The sequence below is a fragment of the Vipera berus genome (genome assembly GCF_964194415.1).
Source record: "Vipera berus genome assembly, chromosome: 6".
Lineage (NCBI taxonomy): Eukaryota > Metazoa > Chordata > Lepidosauria > Squamata > Viperidae > Vipera > Vipera berus.
The window spans coordinates 91,182,948-91,202,936 of NC_138208.1; the positions used below are offsets into that span (position 1 = coordinate 91,182,948).

Consider the following 19,989-nt stretch of genomic DNA (forward strand, 5'->3'; position numbering starts at 1 on the left):
GCGGCTCCCTCGGAGCGAGCGGCGGGCGGAGATTGGGCGCCATGGCGGCGGAGGGGCCTCGCCTGGCCCGGCAGCTCTTCCTGCGCGGCCTGGCCGCCGCCTTCCTGGCCGCCTTCGCCTCCCTCTACGTCCAGCTGCCCGGTGAGCCGGCGGGGGGCGCTTTGCACATGCCCCGGGGCGCCCTGCGCCAAAAGGAGGGAGGGAGGGAGAGGGAGGGAGAGAGCGGCGTCCGGAGGGGGGGGCAGCCGTGTCCCCCTCGGCGTCCGGGGTTTGACCCTCCCCCCCCCGACCTGCCTTGTTGCGCTCGCAGGGCGGCTTCGCACGAGCGCCTCGGCGGCTGACGCGTGACAGCCGCTCGTGTGAAGGCGGCGGCGGTGGCAGCTTCTCCGGCTTTGCCGCCCGGCGGGATTCTCTTGGCAGGACCCGTTTCTATCGTGGTGGGGTGTGTGTGTGTGTGTGTGTGTGTGTGTCCCGCCGTCCACCTGTCCCGGGGCCGGAGCGTATTTTGCAGCGAGCGGGCCAGGCTTTGGGAGCCGCTTGCAGCCTGGCGGGTTCCGCTCCTGCTTTGCCTGGGGGAGGCGAGGGGGGGTGGAGGGGGCTCCTGCTTGCTGGCAGGAGAAGGGGGGCTCCCGGGCAGCGCGTTACGTTTGGAGGGTCGAGGCTCTCCTGGACGTCTGAATGGGGCTGCCCTCCCTTCGGAGCCCTGACTCGTCTCTCGGGCCCCGCTTCCCTGGAGCCAGAGAGGCAGACATTGGCATCTCTTTCCCCCCCCTCCCCTCCCCAACAAAACCTGGGCTGAACCAGGGGGGCCCCCATCTTCTGTGGGGTTCCCCCCCTCCTCACAAGCCGTGGCCACTCACTGGGGAGGGGGCTTCAAATTTGGGGAGGACGGGACCATGGGGGGCTCTGGGTCTCCTGCTGCAGACGCCCCCCCCTCCCTGCACCCCACTTCTCAGCCGCCCCCTGGGAGAAACCAAATGCGGGAGGAGGGGGGGGCTTGCTTGGCTCTGGGTCTCTGCCCTCCCGGGCTCCTTTTCCTCAATCAGGAATGGGACGTCGCTCCGCCCCGCCCCTCTGCTTTAGCCCCGCCCCCTTTTCCCGGGGTTGAATATCCCGGTGGATTTTTTTTTTTTTGCCTCACCCCCCCCCTTTCCCACGTCAGTGTCCAGATCTCCACGTGGCAATGGGCAGTGCAGTTGTGCAAAGGGTCTCTGGCGTGGACTGCGGGGGCTTCTGGCCCACCAACCCTCTCCCCCTTAATCCCCCCCACACCCCGCACCATTTGGTTCGGCCTTCCGTGGTTGCTTCACCACCACCCCCCCCCCCACACCCGCACCCCCGCAACCTGCCTTTCCTTCTTCCTCCTTTTGAGAAAAAAACAAGCAAACGTTTCCCCCTCTTGATTCAGCCATTTGTCCCGGATGGGATAAGATCTCCTATCTTACGCAGGGGGTTAGACTAGAACAGGGGTAGGCAACCTCGGCTCTTTTATGACTCGTGGACTTCAACTCCCAGAATTCCTGAGCCAGCTATGCTGGCTCAGGAATTCTGGGAGTTGAAGTCCACGAGTCATAAAAGAGCCGAGGTTGCCGACCCCTGGACTAGAAGATCTCCAAGATCCCTAACAGAATAACAGAGCTGAAAGGGACCTCGGAGGTCTTCTAGTCCAACCCCCTGCTCAGGCAGGAAACTCTAAAGTTCCATTTCAGACCAATGGCTGTCCCGTCTCTTCTTAAAAAACTGCCAGTGTTGGAGTGTTCACAGCTTCTGGAAGTAGGCTGTTCCACTGGTTAATTGTTCCCACTGTCAGGAAGTTCAAAGTTGCTCCTCTCCTTGACTAGTTTCCATCCGTTGCTTCTTCTCCTGCCTTCAGGTGCTTTGGAGAGTAGCTTGACTCCCTCTTCTTTGGGGCAGCCCCTCAAATACTGGAACGCTGCTATCATGTCCCCCCTGGTCCTTCTCTTCCTTAAAGTAGACATACCCAATTCCAGCCACCGTTCCTTCTGTGTTTTAGCCTCCAGGCCCCTGATCCTCTTTGTTGCTCTTCTCTGCACCCTTTCTAGAGTCTCAACGTCTTTTTTTTCCATCGTGGTGACCAAAACTGGATGCCATGTTCCAAGCGTGGCCTTACCAAGGCCTTGTAACGTGCTATTAACCCTTCACACGATCTCGATTCTATCCCTCTGTTAATGCAGCCTAGCTCTGTGTTGGCCTTTTTGGCAGCTGCAGCCCACGGCTGGCTCCTATTTAAGGGATCGTCCACTAGGACTCCAATTTCCCTCTCACAGTTGCTACTATATTAGTACTACTAATAGCCCTAGGAGTCTGTGATTCTGTTACACCTATGCATTCGAGATTAGCGTTGGGTAACCTCTTGGCTTGTAACGACTGATCCCAAAATTTCCATTGCTAAGCAAGACAGTTGCGGAGTGAGTTTGAATTTTGATCCCATGATCACGGGGACGCTGCAACCGTCGTAAGTGTGAAAAACGGCCATAAGTCACTCTTCAGTGCCGTTGTAACCTCGAACGGTCAGTAAACAAACTCTTGCAACTCGGGGACTGCCTGCACAAAGAGGGAATGCAGCAACGAAGCGAATCTCGGGGGCTGCTGAGAAGTCCCAGCAAAGGGTTCTGCGTGTTGAAAACAAAATTTGCGAAGGGCGGTGTGACTTTCTGCAGGGTGCGGTGTGTGTATTATCTGGGGTCAAGCTAGTGGGTTGGCAGGGAGACCGGAGCAGACAATGGCCGGTGATCCATAAGTAGCAAAAACACCAGAGCGAGTTAGATCATTTATTAAACACCGGAGAACTTTTTAAGACGGGCAGTGGGGGAAGAAAAGAAATTTAATTAATCTTTGATTAGAAGGGATATTGAAAAGGTGAAATTAGCCAGCCATCGGAGGAGGCTTTTTGGCTCTTGGCTATCTTGAACTGAGAGTGGAGTATCTCAGGAGGAACTTTGGAGTAAGTGGACTGTGGGAACTGCAGCGTCACAGTCCTTGACTTAACAAGTGTTCATTTAGTGACCATTCAAAGTTACAATGGCACTGGGAAAAAAGTGGCTTATGACCGTTTTTCGCACTGACGGCCGTTGCAGCGTCCCCACGGTCACGTGATCGAAATTCAGACGCTTGGCAACTGACTCGTACTTATGACGGTTTCCAGCGTCCCGGGGGTGTGTGTGTGTCTCACGTGATCCCCTTTTGCGACCTTCTGACCAGCAAAGTCAAGGGGGGGAGCCGGATTCACTTAACGACCGTGTTACGTGCTTAACAACTGCAGTGATTCGCTTAACAACAGCGGCAAGAAAGGTCGTAAAGTGGAGCAAAACTCACTTAGCCTTGCTTAGCCACAGAAATTGGGCGGGGGGGCTCAATCCTGGTTGTAAGATGAGGACCCCTGTATTGCAAGGCGTCATCTCCCAGTATGGGGCGGTATGGTGACGGGGGGGGGGAGGAATTCCCCCCCCCGGTGCGTTCCAGCCTCCCCCCTCTGTGTCCCCCTCCAGGCCTCTACGGGAAGGATGGAATCCTGCCGGCCCGGAAGATGCTTCGTTTCACTGGCAAAGGATTCTGGGAGCAGCTGCGGGACTCCCCGACTCTGCTGTGGCTGGGCCCCCACCTGGGGCTGGACACGGAGCAGGGCCTGGAGCTGCTGTGCCTGATGGGCTCGCTGCTCTCCTTCGGGGCCCTGGTGCTGGAGCCCCTACGGGACAGCCTGGTCTTCCTTGCCCTCTGGGGCCTTTACCTCTCCGTCTACCAGGTACGGGGTGGGCGCTGGATACGGACCCTCCCCTGCCCTCCCTCTCCCTCCAGGTGTGCTGCCTGGGGGATTCTGGGAGCTGAAGTCCACAGTTCTTAAGGTGCTAATTGGGGAGCTCTGGGAGTTGAAATGGACAGTTTTTAAAGTGCTGGTGGGGGAATTCTGGGACTTGAAGTCCTTATTTCCTAAGGTGCTGGCTGGAGAATTCTAGAAAGTCCTTTTTAACTGCTGGCTAGGGAATTCTGGGAGTTGACATCCATGCTTTCTAAAATGCTAACAAGGAATTCTGGGAGTTGAAGTCCTCACTTTCTAAAGTGCTAAGAAGGAATTCTGGGAGTTGACGTCCTCACCTCAAGGTGCTAACTGGGGGATTCTGGGACTTGAAGTCCACACATTTTAAAATGGCCAAGTTCGAACAACACTCATTCAAACCAGGTCCCCATAAAAGATTTGGTCCATCTTCTCGCCCCCTTTCCCAAATTCCCAGTCCACAGGAAGTGTTGAACTACAACCTGGGTTCAAGCCGCACCCTCTCCCCAGAAGGTCCGTGGGGGGCCTTGGAGGCCATCATGCATGCTTGGCCCAGCCTACCTTACAGGGGTGTTGTGTGTGGGGGGAAAAGGTCTCGCTCCAGAGTGGGCCATTCCCAAATTCCTAGCCAGTAAGGGTGGCCAAATTGGGGTGAGAGGAATTGTTGAACTCTGGTTACTTGGTGGTTGGTTGGGTTAGTTAATGGTTAGATAGTGGTTAGAGGCTGGTTAGCTAATGGGGTGGAGGATAGAGACCTTTGCAGGTAGATTCAGTAGCTGGGATATAATTGCTTACATCAGGGGGAAAAAAAGTCTAAACCAGGGTCTTCAAACTTGGCAACTTTAAGACTTGTGGACTTGAACTCCCAGAATTCCTCAGCCAGCTTTGAAGTCCGCAAGTCTTAAAGTTGCCAAGTTTGAAGGCCCTGGTTTAAGCTCAGGTAAAAGACACCTGAAGTCCTGCTGTTAATTTGACTTCCCTTCTTTTCCCTCTGCAGGTGGGACAGGTGTTCCTCTACTTCCAGTGGTAAGTGCTCCTTCCACAGGTAATGCTCAACTTACGAACTGACCCCCAGGTTTCTGTTACTAAGCGGGACGATTGTTAAGTTTTGCCCCGCTTTACGACCTTTCTTGCCACAGTTGTTAAGCGGTACGCTGCAGCTGTTAAGTTAGGAACACGGTCGCTAAGCGAATCTGGCTTCCCCCAACTTTGCTCGTCCGAAGGTCGCAAAAGGGGATCACGTGACCCCGGGGACCTTGCAACCGGCGTAAGTTCACGCCAGTTTCCAAGTGTCTGAAATTTTGATCCTGTGACCGGGGAGGTTGGGGGGGATGCTATGATGGTTCTGTTAAAAAAGGGTCATACGTCACGTATGTGCCATTGGACGGTCCCCAGATGAACTGTTGAAAGTCGAGGACTAGGCTGCTTGCATCTCACGATTTGTGCGGACTGATTTTATTTAGTATCCTAGTATGATTTATGTTGATTGATTTTTTTTTAGTATCCTATGGCTATCTGAATGTTGTATCTTATGATTTAGGATGAATGAATTTTTACAATGATTATGATCATGATTTATCACCTGTTGCTTGTATGCACACCGAGAGCTTATGCACTGGAGACAAATTCCTTGTGTGTCCAGTCACACTAGGCCAGGGGTAGGCAACCTTGGCTCTTTTATGGCTCGTGGACTTCAACTCCCAGAATTCCTGAGCCAGCCATGCTGAGGGGAAAGGGAGAGGTTTACAAGCTGAGCCAGGCTGGCTCAGGAATTCTGGGAGTTGAAGTCCACGAGTCATGAGGGGGCCATAGTTCCCCCATGCTGGCTCAGGAATTCTGGGAGTTGAAGTCCACAAGTCATGAAGGGGCCATAGTTCCCCCATGCTGGCTCAGGAATTCTGGGAGTTGAAGTCCACGAGTCATGAGGGGGGCCGTAGTTCCCCCATGCTGGCTCAGGAATTCTGGGAGTTGAAGTCCACGAGTCATGAGGGGGCCGTAGTTCCCTCATGCTGGCTCAGGAATTCTGGGAGTTGAAGTCCACGAGTCATGAGGGGGCCGTAGTTCCCTCATGCTGGCTCAGGAATTCTGGGAATTGAAGTCCACCAGTCATGAGGGGGCCGTAGTTCCCCCATGCTGGCTCAGGAATTCTGGGAGTTGAAGTCCACGAGTCATGAGGGGGCCGTAGTTCCCCCATGCTGGCTCAGGAATTCTGGGAGTTGAAGTCCACGAGTCATGAGGGGGCCGTAGTTCCCTCATGCTGGCTCAGGAATTCTGGGAGTTGAAGTCCACGAGTCATGAGGGGGCCGTAGTTCCCTCATGCTGGCTCAGGAATTCTGGGAGTTGAAGTCCACGAGTCATAAAAGAGCCACGGTTGCCTACCTCTGCACTAGGCCAGTAAAGAATTCTCTTCTCTTCTCTTCTATATTTTCTATTCCATTCCATTCCACATTTTCTATTCTATTCTGTATTCCATTTCATTCCATTCTACATTTTCTCTTCTCTTCTCTTCTCTTCTCTTCTCTTCTCTTCTCTTCTCTTCTCTTCTCTTCTCTTCTCTTCTCTTCTCTTCTTTTATTTTTTATTTTATTCTATATTGCCTATTCTTTGCCATTCTGTGTTTCTGCGGGAAAGAATGTACGGGTAGTCCTCAACTTACTACAGCTTGTTTAGTGACCGTTCCAAGTTACAACTGAAAGAAGGGAGTTATGACCGTTTTTCACACTTGTTGCAGCATTCTCCCCCCCCCACCCCAGTCACATGATCAAAATTCTGACATTCGACAACTGACTCATACATACGACGGTCACTGTGTGCCGGGGTGTCACGTGATCCCCTTTTGCCACCTTCTGACGAGCAAAGTCAATGGGGAAGCCAGATTCCCACAACGGTCACGTGACTAACTTAACAACTGAACAAAATGGCAAGAACGGTCGTAAAACGAGGCAAAACTCAATAACATGTCCCACTCAGTAACAGGAGTTTCGTGGCTCAAGTACGATCGTAATTCGAAGATCACGGGGAGCGCCACGTAACCCGCCTGAGCGTTGGCAAGGGAAGGGCGGAATCCCAGGGCACTCTGCCCATGCTCCTTTGACCCTCCTCCTCTCCCCCCCCCCAGGGACAGCCTTCTGCTGGAGACGGGCTTCCTGGCGGTGCTCGTGGCCCCCCTGCACCTGCTCAAGTGGCGCTCGACAGCCTGGAGGCCGCACGACGGGGTGACCTTCTGGCTCGTGCGCTGGCTGCTCTTCCGGTTGATGTTCGCCTCCGGGGTGGTGAAGCTGACCAGCCGCTGCCCCACCTGGTGGGGGCTCACAGGTGAGTCAGCCGTGCAGCAAGGGGGAGGGGGCTCGACAGCGGCAACGGCGAGAGAGATCTCGGAGTCCTAGTGGACGATCCCTTCAATATGAGCCAGCCGTGTGCTGCAGCTGCCAAAAAGGCCAACACAGTCCTTAGGCTGCATTAACAGAGGGATAGAATCAAGATCTCGTGAAGTGTTAATACCACTTTACAAGGCCTTGGTAAGGCCAGACTTGGAATACGGCATCCAGTTTTAGTCAACACGATGTAAAAAAGATGTCGGGACTCTGGAAAGAGTGCAGAGAAGAGCAACTAAGATGATTGGGGGACTGGAGGCTAAAACATATAGGGAACGGCTGCTGGAATTGGGTGTGTCCAGTTTAACGAAGAGAAGGACGAGACAGGGGCAGGATAGCAGTCTTCCAATCTCTCAGGGGCTGCCCCAAAGAAGAGGCAGTCAAGCTATTCTCCAAAGCCCCTGAAGGCAGGACAAGAAGCAACGGATGGAAACTCATCAAGGAGAGAAGCCACCTGGAACTAAGGAGAAACTTCCTGACAGTGAGAACAATTACATCAGTGGAGCGACTCGCCTCTAGAAGTTGTGGGTGCTCCATCCCTGGAGGTCTTAGGGGCAATGTGGCTCACATGGTTAGGATGCTGGCTTGGCAAACAGCAGGCCCACATTCGAGTGCTGTCGTGGGGCAGCTGGGCTCCCATCCTTCCCTTCAGCTCTTGCCGAGGACGTGAAAGGAGCCCCCAGCTGGGCATCCCTCTGGCAGCCGTGATTGCTCCTGTCACGAGTGTGATGCCACCCTCCATTCTCTCTCTCTCATTCTCTCTCTTTCTCCCTCTTTCCCTTTCTCGCTTTCTCTGTTTCTTTCTCTCCTCTTTTTCTCTCACTTTCTCTTTCCCTTTCTCGCTTTCTCTGTCTCTCACTTTTTCTGTCTTTTTTCTCTTTCTTGCTTTCTCTCTCTTTCTCTTTCTTTTTTCTCGCTTTGTCTCTCTTACTTTCTTGCATTCCCTCTCCTTCCTCTTTCTTGCTTTCTCTCTCTCTCTCTCTCTCTTTTTTTCTTTCTCTCCCCAGCGCTGACTTACCACTACGAGACCCAGTGCATTCCCACCCCAGCCGCCTGGTTTGCCCACCAGTTGCCGTTCTGGTTGCAGAAGCTCAGCGTGGTGGCCACCTACGTGATCGAGATAGCCATCCCCCCGCTCTTCTTCCTGCCGCTGAGACGCTTGCGCCTGGTTGCCTTCTACAGCCAGGTACGGCCGGGCGCTGGGAATGCTAGGCTGGCCAGCACCAGGGGGAAAACTGGCGCCCGTCCAGAGGGCACAGGAACTGCCTGCCGGGCTCTGAAAGCCCCCAAGAGGGCTTGGCAGCGAAACTAAGCCGGGGAGGGGGTGGAATTCAGACAGTTGCTGCTAATTAATTAATATCTTGGGGAGCACCTGCGGCCGGCGTCAACTTCCCTCCGCCCAGTACGCTCCCACAGAGAGGGCCTCCTCAGGGTGCCACCGGTCAAAGAATGCCGACTGGTGGCCCCCAGGGGGAGGGCGTTCTCTGTGGGCGCGCCAGATTTATGGAATCGTCTTCCGGTTGAGCTCTGGATGGCCCCCGACCTTCACTCCTTCCGGCGCGATCTAAAGACTTATCTCTTCGAACAAGCTGGCCTGGCCTGATGGGTGATGGGTTTGGGTTTTATTGCTTTTAATTGTGTTTTAACCTATTGTACGAGTTGTGGGCACTATGTTTAATCTCTTTTAACTTTTGTATTTTGTCTTTTAACATGTACTGCCCTGTTCACCGCCCTGAGTCCTTCGGGAGAAGGGCGGTATACAAATAAAATAAATAAATAAATAAATTAGACCCTCTTTGCACTACAGGCAGTCCCCGACATACGACCACAATGTACAGTTGCACATTGTGACAGCCGTAAATTTTTCCCTGCCTGTTTTGAGGTGGTGGTTAAGTGAATGTGGCCGTCGTAAAGCGAACGTTGCCGTCATTAAGCGAACCTGTTGTTCTATTTTTGGGTCACGTGGACCGCAGGACTCTATAAACAACGTAGCTGTCAACAACTGCGGTGTGGTTGTGTTGCCAAGTGGCCGGAATGTAGTCATGTGGCCGTGGGGGATTCCCCCCAACCCTCGGGACTTCGGAAGGGGATCGTAACTCCCATGTTCTAGGCGGGTTGTGAGGTTGAACGGTTGCCGAGTGGCTGGCCGTAAGTTGAGGACGTCCTGAGGAGCGAGCCAGCTGTGCATGGAGGAAAAGAGACGCACTCTTTGTGTCTCATAACAATTGTTCACCACAATGACTCGGCACTGCCTGCCTAAGGCCTGTTTGCCACCTTCTGGCAGAATGCAGGTAGTTCTCGACTTACGACAGCTCATTTAGTGACCAAAGTCACAACAGGCCTAGAAAAAGCGACTTACGAACGTTGCAGCCTCCCCCGTGGTCAGAATTCGAGCCCTTGGCCGCTGGCTCCTATTTGCGACAGTTTGCAGTGACCTTCTGACAGGCAAAGTCAATGGGGGAAGCCCGATTCGCTTAATGACCAGGTTGCTAACTTATCAACCGCAGCGATTCACCTAATGACGGTGGCGAGAAAGGTCATGAAACGCTGCAAAATTCATTTACCAGCGGTCTCGTTTAGTAGCAGAAACGTTGGGCTCCTCCACTGTGGTCGTAAATGGAGGACTGCCTGTATCTGCCCCTCTTCCAGGTCCTCCTGCAAGTCCTGATCGTCTTCACCGGCAACTACAATTTTTTCAACCTGCTGACGGTGGTGCTCAGCTTCTCCCTGCTGGACGAGGAGCACGTGGGGCTGTGGCTGGGCCACGGGCGGAGGAAAGCCAGTGGCGGTGAGTCCCCCAGGCCCCAGGGAGTCTCCTTTGGGCCGTTGGGTCCTGCCCTTCCTTTCTCTCTGTTCCTGGGTTCTCCCCCTTTTCGCCGATTTATTTAATTCAGTTTATAGGCCGCCCAGCTTACTCTGGGAAGGGGCTGATGGGTGCTGCAGTCCAGCCGCATCTCATGGGAGGTGCATGATGGGGTGGATCGGAGCTGCAGTCCGGCCGTATCTCCGGAAAGTTGCATGATGGGCTTCGCATGATGGGGTTGATGGGCTTCGCATGATGGGGTTGCTGGCCGCTGCATCATGGGTTTGAGGGGCATTGCATGAAAGGGCTGATGGGAGCTGTAGTCCAGCCTCATCCCCTGGAAGTTGCATGACGGGATGGATGGGACCTGCTGTCGAGCCCCTTCCGCAGGGCCCTTAGTTCCCCAGCCCCAAGTCCACGTCCTCAGTGCCCTCCATTGGCCGCTGCCTCGGGGGGGGGGACATAAGCCTTCCCCGTGGCCGGAGCTGACCCCTCCCTCCCTGCAGGCTGGCCCTGGCGCTTGGCCACCTTGCTGGCCGAGCTGGCTGTCTACGGTCTCCTGATCTACTGGACCAGCCGTTACTTTGGGCTGACCATCAACTGGGAGAAGAGACTTCTCGAATCCAAGACAGGTATTTCCTAGGGGGGGGGAGAACGTCAGGGGGGCTCCCTGTGGTGTTGGGGGTCCCTGGCAGTCCCCGAGCTGCAGTGGGGGGACCTTTTGCCCCACTTCGGCCCGTGAGGGGCCTTGACCCAGCTGCCCTTTTCTCAGACTTAGCCGAGGGTTTCCCACCTGCTCGGTCTCTCCCCCTCCCCCCCGCTCTGTGTGTGGGTGCAAGATTTGTCCCCCCCACCCCGAGAACTCGGCTCCCTTTGCAACCCCTCCTAGCAAAGGGGGGGGCATTGCCCTCTGCCATGCAAAGCGTGGAGGGGTCTCGGGTGCCTTGAAGCTGCCCTCCCCCCCACCAGGGTTTTAGAGCTGGGAGCACAATTTCCAGGGTGGGGGGCTGTGATTAGGGGACCCAGGACTCTCCCCCGTTGACTGAGGTTGTCGTAGTTGCCTGTGACGACAGCTGCGCGTGCGAGCCTGTCGGATCCAGGCAGAGAGCGGGACGGAGAGCTCTTCCCGGCTCCCGTTGGCCCTTTCACACATGACGCCCTCAACCTGGGTTCTCTCCCCAGCCTTCACCTTCCACGAGTTCACGCAGTGGCTGAAGATGGTGACCCTCCCGCTGGTGGCCCTGGGGCTGCTCTCCTTGCTCTGGGAGGTCCTTCAGGCCGGGTACCGGTGAGTGGGGGGGGTCTCTGCAGAGAGAGATCCGAGCTGACCTTGGGCAGGAAGGGGGGGGGCGGCTTGCAAACTGTGAACTGGCTCCGTTCTCCTCCTCCTCACCATCGTTTTTCCTTCTCTTCACCAACTTTCCTTCACGACTATTCTTCCTCCTCTCCACAAAACTCCCCTCCCTTCTAGCCCTGACGCTGTTCCCTAGTTGGGTCATGAAAGGTCTGCAAGGAAACCACCCAGCTCAGAGCAGCAAGGACCCCACAATCCTCCTCCTCCTCCCTTCTAGCACTGACGCTGTTCCCTAGTTGGGTCATGAAACGCCTGCAAGGAAACCACCCAGCTCAGAGAGCACCAGGGACCCCACAGTCCTTCCTTCCTTCCTTCCTTCCTTCCTTCCTTCCTTCCTTCCTTCCTTCCTTCCTTCCTTCCTTCCTTCCTTCCTTCCTTCCTTCCTTCCTTCCTTCCTTCCTTCCTTCCTTCCTTCCTTCTCCTTTCTAGCCCTGATGATGTTCCCTAGTTGGGTCATGAAAGGTCTGCAAGGAAACCACCCAGCTCGGAGAACACCAGGGACCCCCACAGTTGTTCTCCTCCTCCCTCTCCTCCTCCCCCTCCCCCTTTCCCCACAGTCTTTTTCAGATCCACGAATGCTACTTCACACCATTTAACTGGCTCGGTTGTTATACTTTAAATTAGTGTTTTCCAACCTCTCCCAAGTTTAAAAACGGGTGGAGTTCAACTTCCAGAACTGCCCAGAACCAGCTTTGCTCCTTTGTCTGTTAAAGGAATGTCTTCCCCGCCCCCACCCACCCACCCCCAGGGTGGACTGAGGGGCTTTAATGATTTTAAATTGTGATTTTAAATTTTTGGGGCTATACTTAATTTTATTTTATTTTAATTTTATACTGTATTGTTTTTAAATTTTGCCCTGTAAACCGCCCTGAGTCCTTCGGGAATAGGGCGGTATATAAACTGAATAAATAAATAAATAAATAAATAAATAAATAAATAAATAAATATTTGGTGAGTTCTCTGGGGTTCTCCTGTCTGATGCCCCTTTTCCTCCCTCCCACCAGGAGTGCCTGTGTCCGCGGCTTTTTCTGGAAACTCTGGGCTGTCCTGCAATGGGCCATTTTCTCCACTGCTGCCCTGGGGATGTTCACTATCAGCCTGGTGAGTCTTTTTGGGGGGGTGGAGTAGATGGGCCAGGGTGAGCATACCCGGTTAAGGTTAAGGCTTGGAGCAACAAATCCCCAGAATGCCTAAATAACTCAGTATATTTAAGGATCCCGCCTTGTTTTACAACATACAGCCGTGGTGGCCCAGTGGTTAGAACACAGCATTGCAGGCTTACTCTGCCTGCAGTTCGGTAGTTCGATCCTGACCGAGTTCGGTCAAATGAGGACCCAGGTGGTTGGGGGGGGGCAGGAACCAAGAGGCTGACTTTGTAAACTGCTCAGAGAAAGCACTGAGAATCGGTATACAAGTCTAAGTGCTATTGCTAAGAAGGAAGGAGAGGGAGGGAGGAAGGGAGGAGAGAGAAGAGGAAGGGAGGAAGGAAAGAGAGGGATGAGAGGGAGGGAGGAGAGAGAAGAAGAAGGGAGGAAGGAAGGAGAAGAGAGAGGGAGGGAAGGAGGAAGGAAGGAAGCCGTGATGGCACAGTGGTTAGAGTGCCGCATTGCAGGCTGACTCGCTGCCCACTGCCAGCAGTTCGATCCTGACCGGCTCAAGGTTCACTCAGCCTTCCATCCTTCTGAGGTCAGTCAAATGAGGTCATAAGTTGAGGACTACCTGCATTTAATTTCCCTGTCCTTGCTTTACTTAGTGGTCTCCCATCCCAGCCCTCGCCCATCTTCGCCTTCTGATATCTATGCCAGATCAAAGGAGACGGGCTGAGATCTGGGTCGGACCAGTTGGGCACCCGGATGTTGCTGCTGCTTCTTTCCAGGATAGGTTCTGGGTTCAAATCACAGCCCTCTGCTCTGCCCGCAGGTCCCCTTCACGTACATTGAGTACGAGTCCAACGGGAAGCTGTGGCCGGGCATCCATCAGGTCTTTGGGGCTGTGGATCGCTACCAGCTGGCCAATTCCTACGGGCTCTTCCGGCGAATGACGGGTGTCGGTGGGCGGCCCGAGGTGGTGCTGGAAGGCAGCCACGACAAGGAAACGTGGACGGTGAGTGGCTTCGGGCTGCTGTCAGAGTGAGTGAGGGATGGCTGGGCAGGGCTGATCTCCTTGACCAGAGAATTCCGGGAAGCCTGGCATTCAGACCGGCCATCAACAGGCAGGTGGAGATGAATGACGTCTACACCCCATTTGAAAGAGGCAAACGTAAAGCTACAGTATCTCAATCAAGAAGCTATCGAAACAGGCAAACAATCAAACAGTAAATTGCAGCCTGATGAAGGAGCCACCCGGAAGGAAAGATGTCCACCAGGACGGATGGGAGAAGCCACTAGCATAAAACGAGGGCAGAGCCCCCCCTCCCTCCTAGCACTGACGCTGTTCCCTAGTTGGGTCATGAAGCGTCTGCAAGGAAACAGCCAGGCTCAGAGAGCACCAAGGACCCAACAGTCTTCCTCCTCCTCCTCCTCCTCCTCCTCCTCCTCCTCCTCCTCCTCCTCCTCCTCCTCCCCCTCCCCTTCTAGCTCTCACGATGTTCCCTAGCTGGGTCACGAAAGATCCGCAAGGAAACCGCCAAGCTCAGAGAGCACGAAGGACCCCAGAGCAGTGACTCTCTTGTCTTCCGTGATTTATTTTGCTAGCTGTTAAGGTGCTGTTGTATTTATTTGCTTCACTCTGGTTTGGGGTGGGTGGTTCTTCTAACATTTTGCCCTTCATTGACCGCATAAACGTCCTGGAGTACGGACTGGCACAAACCCGAGGGAGGGGCCTGCTGGCAGAGCAGAGGAGGCAGCGCCAAGGGGCTCGCGATGGGGGGGGGTTTACTGTGGGCAGCCGGGACGGAGAGCCGAGCCATCGGATTGCTTAGACCCGGCGTCTCTTTCCCCCCTCTCCCCAGGAGATTGAGTTCATGTACAAACCGGGCAACGTCAGCGGAGCCCCCCCCGTGGTGGCCCCCCACCAGCCCCGCCTGGACTGGCAGATGTGGTTCGCCGCTCTGGGCCACCACACACACAGCCCCTGGTTCACCAGCTTCGTCTACCGCCTCCTGCAGGGCAAGAAGGAAGGTGCGTGTGGGGGGGAATCCCCCCCTTTCCTGCCCCCTCCCTCCCTTCTTCCCCTCCTGCCTTCCTCTCTTTCTCCTTCCTCCCTTCCTCTTTCTCCTTCCTTCCTTCCTTTCTCCTTCCTTCTTTCTCCCTCCCTTTCCTTCCTTCCTTCTTTCCTTCCTTCCTTTCTCTCCTTCCTCTCTTTCTCCTTCCTTCCTTCCTTCCTTAATTCCTCTCTTTCTCCTTCCTCTTTCTTCTTTCTTCTTTCTTCCTCTTTCTCCTTCCTTCCTTCCTCTTATTCCTTCTCTCTTTCTCCTTCCTTCCTCTCTTCTTCCTTCCTTCCTTCCTTCCTCTTTTTCTCCTTCCTTCCTCTCTTTCTCCTTCCTTCTTCCTTCCTCTTTCCTTCCTTCCATCATTCCTTCCTCTTTTTCTCCTCCCTTCCTTCCTCTTTCTTCTTCCTTTTTCTCCTTCCTTCCTCTTCTTCCTTCCTCTCTTTCTCCTTCCTTCCTTCCTCTTTCTCCTTCCTTCCTTCTTCCTTCCTTCCTTCCTTATTCCTTCCTCTCTCCTTCCTTCCTCTTTCTTCTTCCTTCCTCTTTCTCCTTCCTTCCTTCCTCTTCTTCCTTCCTCTCTTCTTCCTTCCTTCCTTCCTTCCTCTTTTTCTCCTTCCTTCCTTCTTCCCCTCCTCCCTTCCTCTTTCTCCTCCCTTCCTTCCTCTCTTTCTCCTTCCTCCCTTCTTCCTTCCTGTCTCCTTCCTTCCATCATTCCTTCCTCTCTTTCTCCTTCCTTCCTCTCTTTCTCCTTCCTTCCTTCCTCTTTCTCCTTCCTTCCTTCCTCTTTCTCCTTCCTTCCTTCTTCCTTCCTTCTTTCCTTTCTTATTCCTTTCTTCCTCTCTTTTTCCTTCCTTCCTCTTTCTCCTTCCTTCCTTCTTTCCCTTCCTTCCTTCCTCCCTCCCCCCTCTTCCAAGCCTTCTTCTCAGGGTCCCAGAGAGACCCCCTTGGTCCTAAGTGGCAGCACAGTCCAGACACCCAGGACGATGGTGCTGTGAGGGGTGTGTGTGTGTGTGTGTGTGTGTGTATGGGGGAGGGGGGAAGTGGCCAGAGAAGGGGGCTGGGTGGGATTCGGCCTGAGAGGACACCCACCCCCTGCGGGATGCAACGCTGCCCCTGGTGTGTGCGGAAGGGCGTTGCACTCGCAAAATGTCCAACCTCTTCGCTCTGATCGCCGAGAACGATGGAGTCGCCTTCCAGAAGGCCACGTCTGGGCGAATCTTTCAGAAAACGGCTCCTGGTTGAAGCTGTTGGAAGGGAGAAGCGGGGGCAGGGGGGGGCTTTCTGGTCTGGGGGGCTGCCCACCTGCGGTCCAGGCGGATTAGAGCCTCCTGCATCCATCTCCAGCATTATTGGGGGGGTGTCAGTGGTGGGGGAACAGGGACAGAGGGCAGGGGACCCCCGGTTTGCTTACTCCAGATGACCAACTGACCGATCTCTCCCCCCCCCCCCCGTTTCCCTGCAGTGATCCACCTTGTGCAGGTGGACGACTCCAAGTACCCCTTCAGAGACCACCCCCCAACCTACATCCGGGCCCAGCGGTACAAATACTGGTTCACCCAGGCCGAGCCGGACGGGTGAGTGGACAGTTGGGGGAGGGAGGGAGGTGGAAATCCTTAATCCAGGAAAATGGTTTCCCCCTCCCCCCATTGGGGCGATTTGCCTTCTAACTTTTATTTATTTCCCGCCTTTATTATTTGAATAAGTAAGTCAAGGCGGCAAACGTATCTCCCCCTATTTTCCCCACCACAACAACCTTGTGAGGTGGGCTGGGCTGAGAGAGAGGGACTGGCCCAAAGTCACCCAGTCAGTTTTCGTGCCTAAGCAGGAACTAGAACTCACCGTCTCCTGGTGATTGACCCAGAATCACTCAGCTGGCTTTCATGCTTCGAGTGGCACTAGAACTCACCGTCTCCTGGTGATTGGCCCAAAGTCACCCAGTTGGCTTTCATGCCTAAGGCGGGACTAGAACTCACCGTCTCCTGGTGATAGGTCCAGAGTCACCCAGCCGGCTTTTGTGCCTAAGGCGGGACTAGAACTCACTGTCTCCTGGTGAGAGTCACCCAGCCGGCTTTCATGCCTAAGGTGGGACTAGAACTCACCGTCTCCTGGTGATTGGCCCAGAGTCACCCAGCCGGCTTTCGTGCCTAAGGATTTGGGTCCCCCCAGCAAGGCCCAGGGGAAACGGTTGCCCCCAAGCCAGAGAGCCTGGGGGTGGGGTGGGGGGGGTGCCGGGCCCAGGGAAGGCAGTCGGATGGGCCGAGAAAGCCTCCAGCTTCACCCCCTCCCCATCTCCCGGCAGGACCCTTCCTCAGAAATGGTGGCGGCGTCAGCGGATTGAGGAATTCTACCCTGTGGTCTTCCTGGGCGATCCCATCCTGGAAGACCAGCTGGCCTATCACGGGCTCAAGGTGAGGAGCATGGGTATGGTGGTTCGGGGAAGCAGCCAGCTTCAGGGAGGGGAGGCGTCGGCCCAGGCTGGGGTAGAAAAGGGGCGGTTTTAATTAATTTGAATGAATGAAATTAAAGCCATAAAATATTTCAACGTCGGTATTTTAAAAAGCGAATCTTGACAGTTTGCGCAGCCCCCAATTACAGGCAGTCCTCCAACCTACGACCGCGCTTGAACCCCAAACCTCCATCGCTTCGCTAAGCGTGGCAGTAAAGTCAGTTTTGCCCCATTTTACGACCTTTCCTGCCCCAGTTGTTAAGCGAGTCACTGCCCTTGTCAAGTTAGGAACAGGGCCGTTCGTGAATCCGGGCTCTCCGTCGAAGGTCGCAAAAGGGCATCGCCTGACCCCGCCTGACACGGCGACCGTCATAAATAGGAGTCAGTTGCCTGGGGGCTGAATTACGACCTCGTGTCCCTGGGGCTGCTGCAGCGGTCGTAAGTGTGAAAAGGGGAGGTCAGAGGTTCCCTTTTTTCAGTGCTGTTGTAACGTCGAACCGTCACTAAATTTATTTATTTATTTTATTTTTATTTTATTTTATTATATTTATATAATAAAATGAGCCGGGGACTACCTGTAGGTTACCCGGGTGGTGAAAATCCAGAGTGGGGGGGGGGCAGCCTGTCCTACTGTGGTCTTTCCCCCTCTCCTTCCAGGACAAACCCCCCCTGAAGCGCCCCCCGGACGCCCTCCTGCCCAGCTGGTTGCAGCGAGTTCGAGACCACCTCCGTCCCTACAGCGGCCCGGCTGTCATTTGGTCCCTCTACCTCACCGCAGCAGCCGTGGGCATCCTGCGAGGACTGGGGGCCCGTCTGCCGGCGGGAGGGGTCCCCGGCAGAGGCAGGCACAAGCCGAGCCGGCCGGCCGACGCGGTGGCGGACCCCGGGGGTGGCGGCGACCAGCCGGGCGGAGAGAAGAACGGGCAGTTGCGGAGGAAGGAGGAGAAGAGCCGGGCGGCCGGCGAGCCCCCCTCCAACGGGCTGCGGCACACGAAAAAGAAGAAATAAGTCTGGGGGGGGCAGCGGCAGCTCCGGGACCCCCCCCACCCAGCCTCTGCAGGATGCCAGGCGGGACGTGAGGCAGGTGGCGAGAGGCTTCGCCACCCCGACGGGCCTGGTCGCCTTCCTCTCTCCTGTCACACACACGCACACACACACACACGCATGCGCGAGCTTTGGGGTGAAGCCCCTTTGAACACCCCGCTCTCCCCGCCGAAGGTCCTCCCCAGGGCATCGAGGGAGGGGCAAGGCTGATGGGCCTGAGCACACAGAGCCCGCCCCGCTTGCTCTCCTCCGCCCTCTCTTGCTCTGTGGCCCCCCTTCGCTCGGGGACAGAAGGGGGCGGGTGGCTCTGGGAGCCCCCGGGGTGGGTTGCCGAGGGTCTCCCGTGTCTGGGGGCTGGGGGGGTGCGTGCTGATGGTTGGGGAGCCCCCTTTCGGTTCTTTGGGGATCCCCAGGGAACGTTCTGTCCTTGCTGGCGGGGTGGGAGGTGAAGTCTGGCTGGTGGGGTGAAGTGAGTCTCAAGAGCCCCTCCAGTCCTGCCTGCCTTCCTTCTTTCCTTCCCTTCTTTCCTCCTCTCTCCCTTCCTTCCTTCCCCACCCCACCTCCTCCTTCCCTCCCTCCCTTCTTCCCTTTCCCTTCCCCTTCCTTTCTTTCCTCCTCTCCACCTTCCTTCCCCCCTCCCTTCTTCCCTCCTTTCCTCCTCTCTTATCTTCCTCCCTACCCCATCGCTGCCCCTCCCCCTTCTCCCCATATCCCACCAGGGGCTTGAATGGGAGGTGGGGGGACGTGGCTTCTGCTGGCGCTCTGCCCTGTGGGCACCGGGACTCCCCTGCCACCCCAAACCGGCTCCTCCCCCCACGGACCACCTTGGGGGGGGCATGTTTGCTGCCCTCTGCTGCATCGCAACGGGGGGGGGGCCCTGGCTGGACTAATCCCTTACGCCTTTGGGAGGGGGGCGAGTTGGTCTTTCCCACACGCGGGACCCAAGAGACGGCTTTGGTTTTCTAAATAAACCCTGTACATTCCAATTCTGTGTGTGTGTGTGTGTGTGTGTGCACATAGTCCTCGCAACTAGAATTGAGCCCGACACGTCGTTAAATGAGACATTCGTTAAGGGAGTTTGCCCCATTTCACAAGCTTTCTTTTGCCTCGGTTGTTAAGTTGCCAGTAACATGGTTGTTATGTGAATTGGGCTTCCCCGCTGACTTCGCTTGTCAGAAGGCCGCCGAAAGGGATCATGTGACCCGGAGACTCTGCAGCCGTCATAAGTGCACACCAGTTGCCGAATGTCTGAATTTCAACAACTGTAGAATCAGGCTACAGGATGACAAAACTGACAAAAGTAAATGGGGTCTGAATACTTTCTGAATACGGTGTGGGTGTGGGTGTATATATGTATATAATTATATATAATAATAAATAATAAACCTTTATTGTCAAAGTACAACATGTGTACATTGAGATTAGCTGAGCCTCCCCCCCTGCTCTCTCCCCCCAACACACAGTGACAACAAACCCTCCATCCCACCACACCATGTGAACCAATATACCACACACCGGCCTCCCAAGTCAATTTTGCATAGGTTCACAGAGACTATGTCCCATTTAAAAGCCTAACAGCCCACGGATAAAAGCTATTTTTCAGCCTGTTGGTACGGCTGGCTATACTCCTATATCTCCTACCCGATGGTAGGAGAGTAAAGAGATACCGTCCAGGGTGTGAGTCATCCCTGAGAATCTTCCTCACTCTTCCAAGGCAACGAGCCCTGGTGATATATCTATGTATGTAGGGGCGCGGTGGCTCAGTGGGCTAGGACGCTGAGCTTGTCGATCAGAAGGTCGGCAGTTTGGCGGGTCGAATCCCGAGTGCCGCGTAACAGAGTGAGCGCCTGTTACTCGTCCCAGCTTCTGCCAACCTAGCAGTTCGAAAGCATGTAAAAATGCAAGTAGAAAAATAGGGACCACTCCGGTGAGAAGGTAACAGCGTTCCGTGCGCCTTTGGCGTCTAGTCATGCCGGCCACATGACCACGGAGACGTCCTCGGACAAGCGCTGGCTCTTCGGCTTTGA

General features: G+C 55.0%; 1 protein-coding gene across 1 annotated transcript; it reads left to right on the top strand.

The window, feature by feature from the left end:
* Positions 1-7: 7 nt before the first annotated feature.
* Positions 8-19,355, top strand: LMF2 (lipase maturation factor 2). Its single transcript, XM_081331170.1, has 14 exons — positions 8-141; positions 3,510-3,763; positions 4,791-4,819; positions 6,912-7,108; positions 8,175-8,353; positions 9,817-9,955; positions 10,477-10,602; positions 11,153-11,258; positions 12,329-12,425; positions 13,245-13,427; positions 14,275-14,443; positions 15,935-16,046; positions 16,772-16,880; positions 17,576-19,355. Exons 1-14 carry the CDS (start codon positions 42-44, stop codon positions 17,924-17,926), a joined length of 2,151 nt encoding a protein of 716 aa, XP_081187296.1. The 5' UTR covers positions 8-41; the 3' UTR covers positions 17,927-19,355.
* Positions 19,356-19,989: the final 634 nt, after the last annotated feature.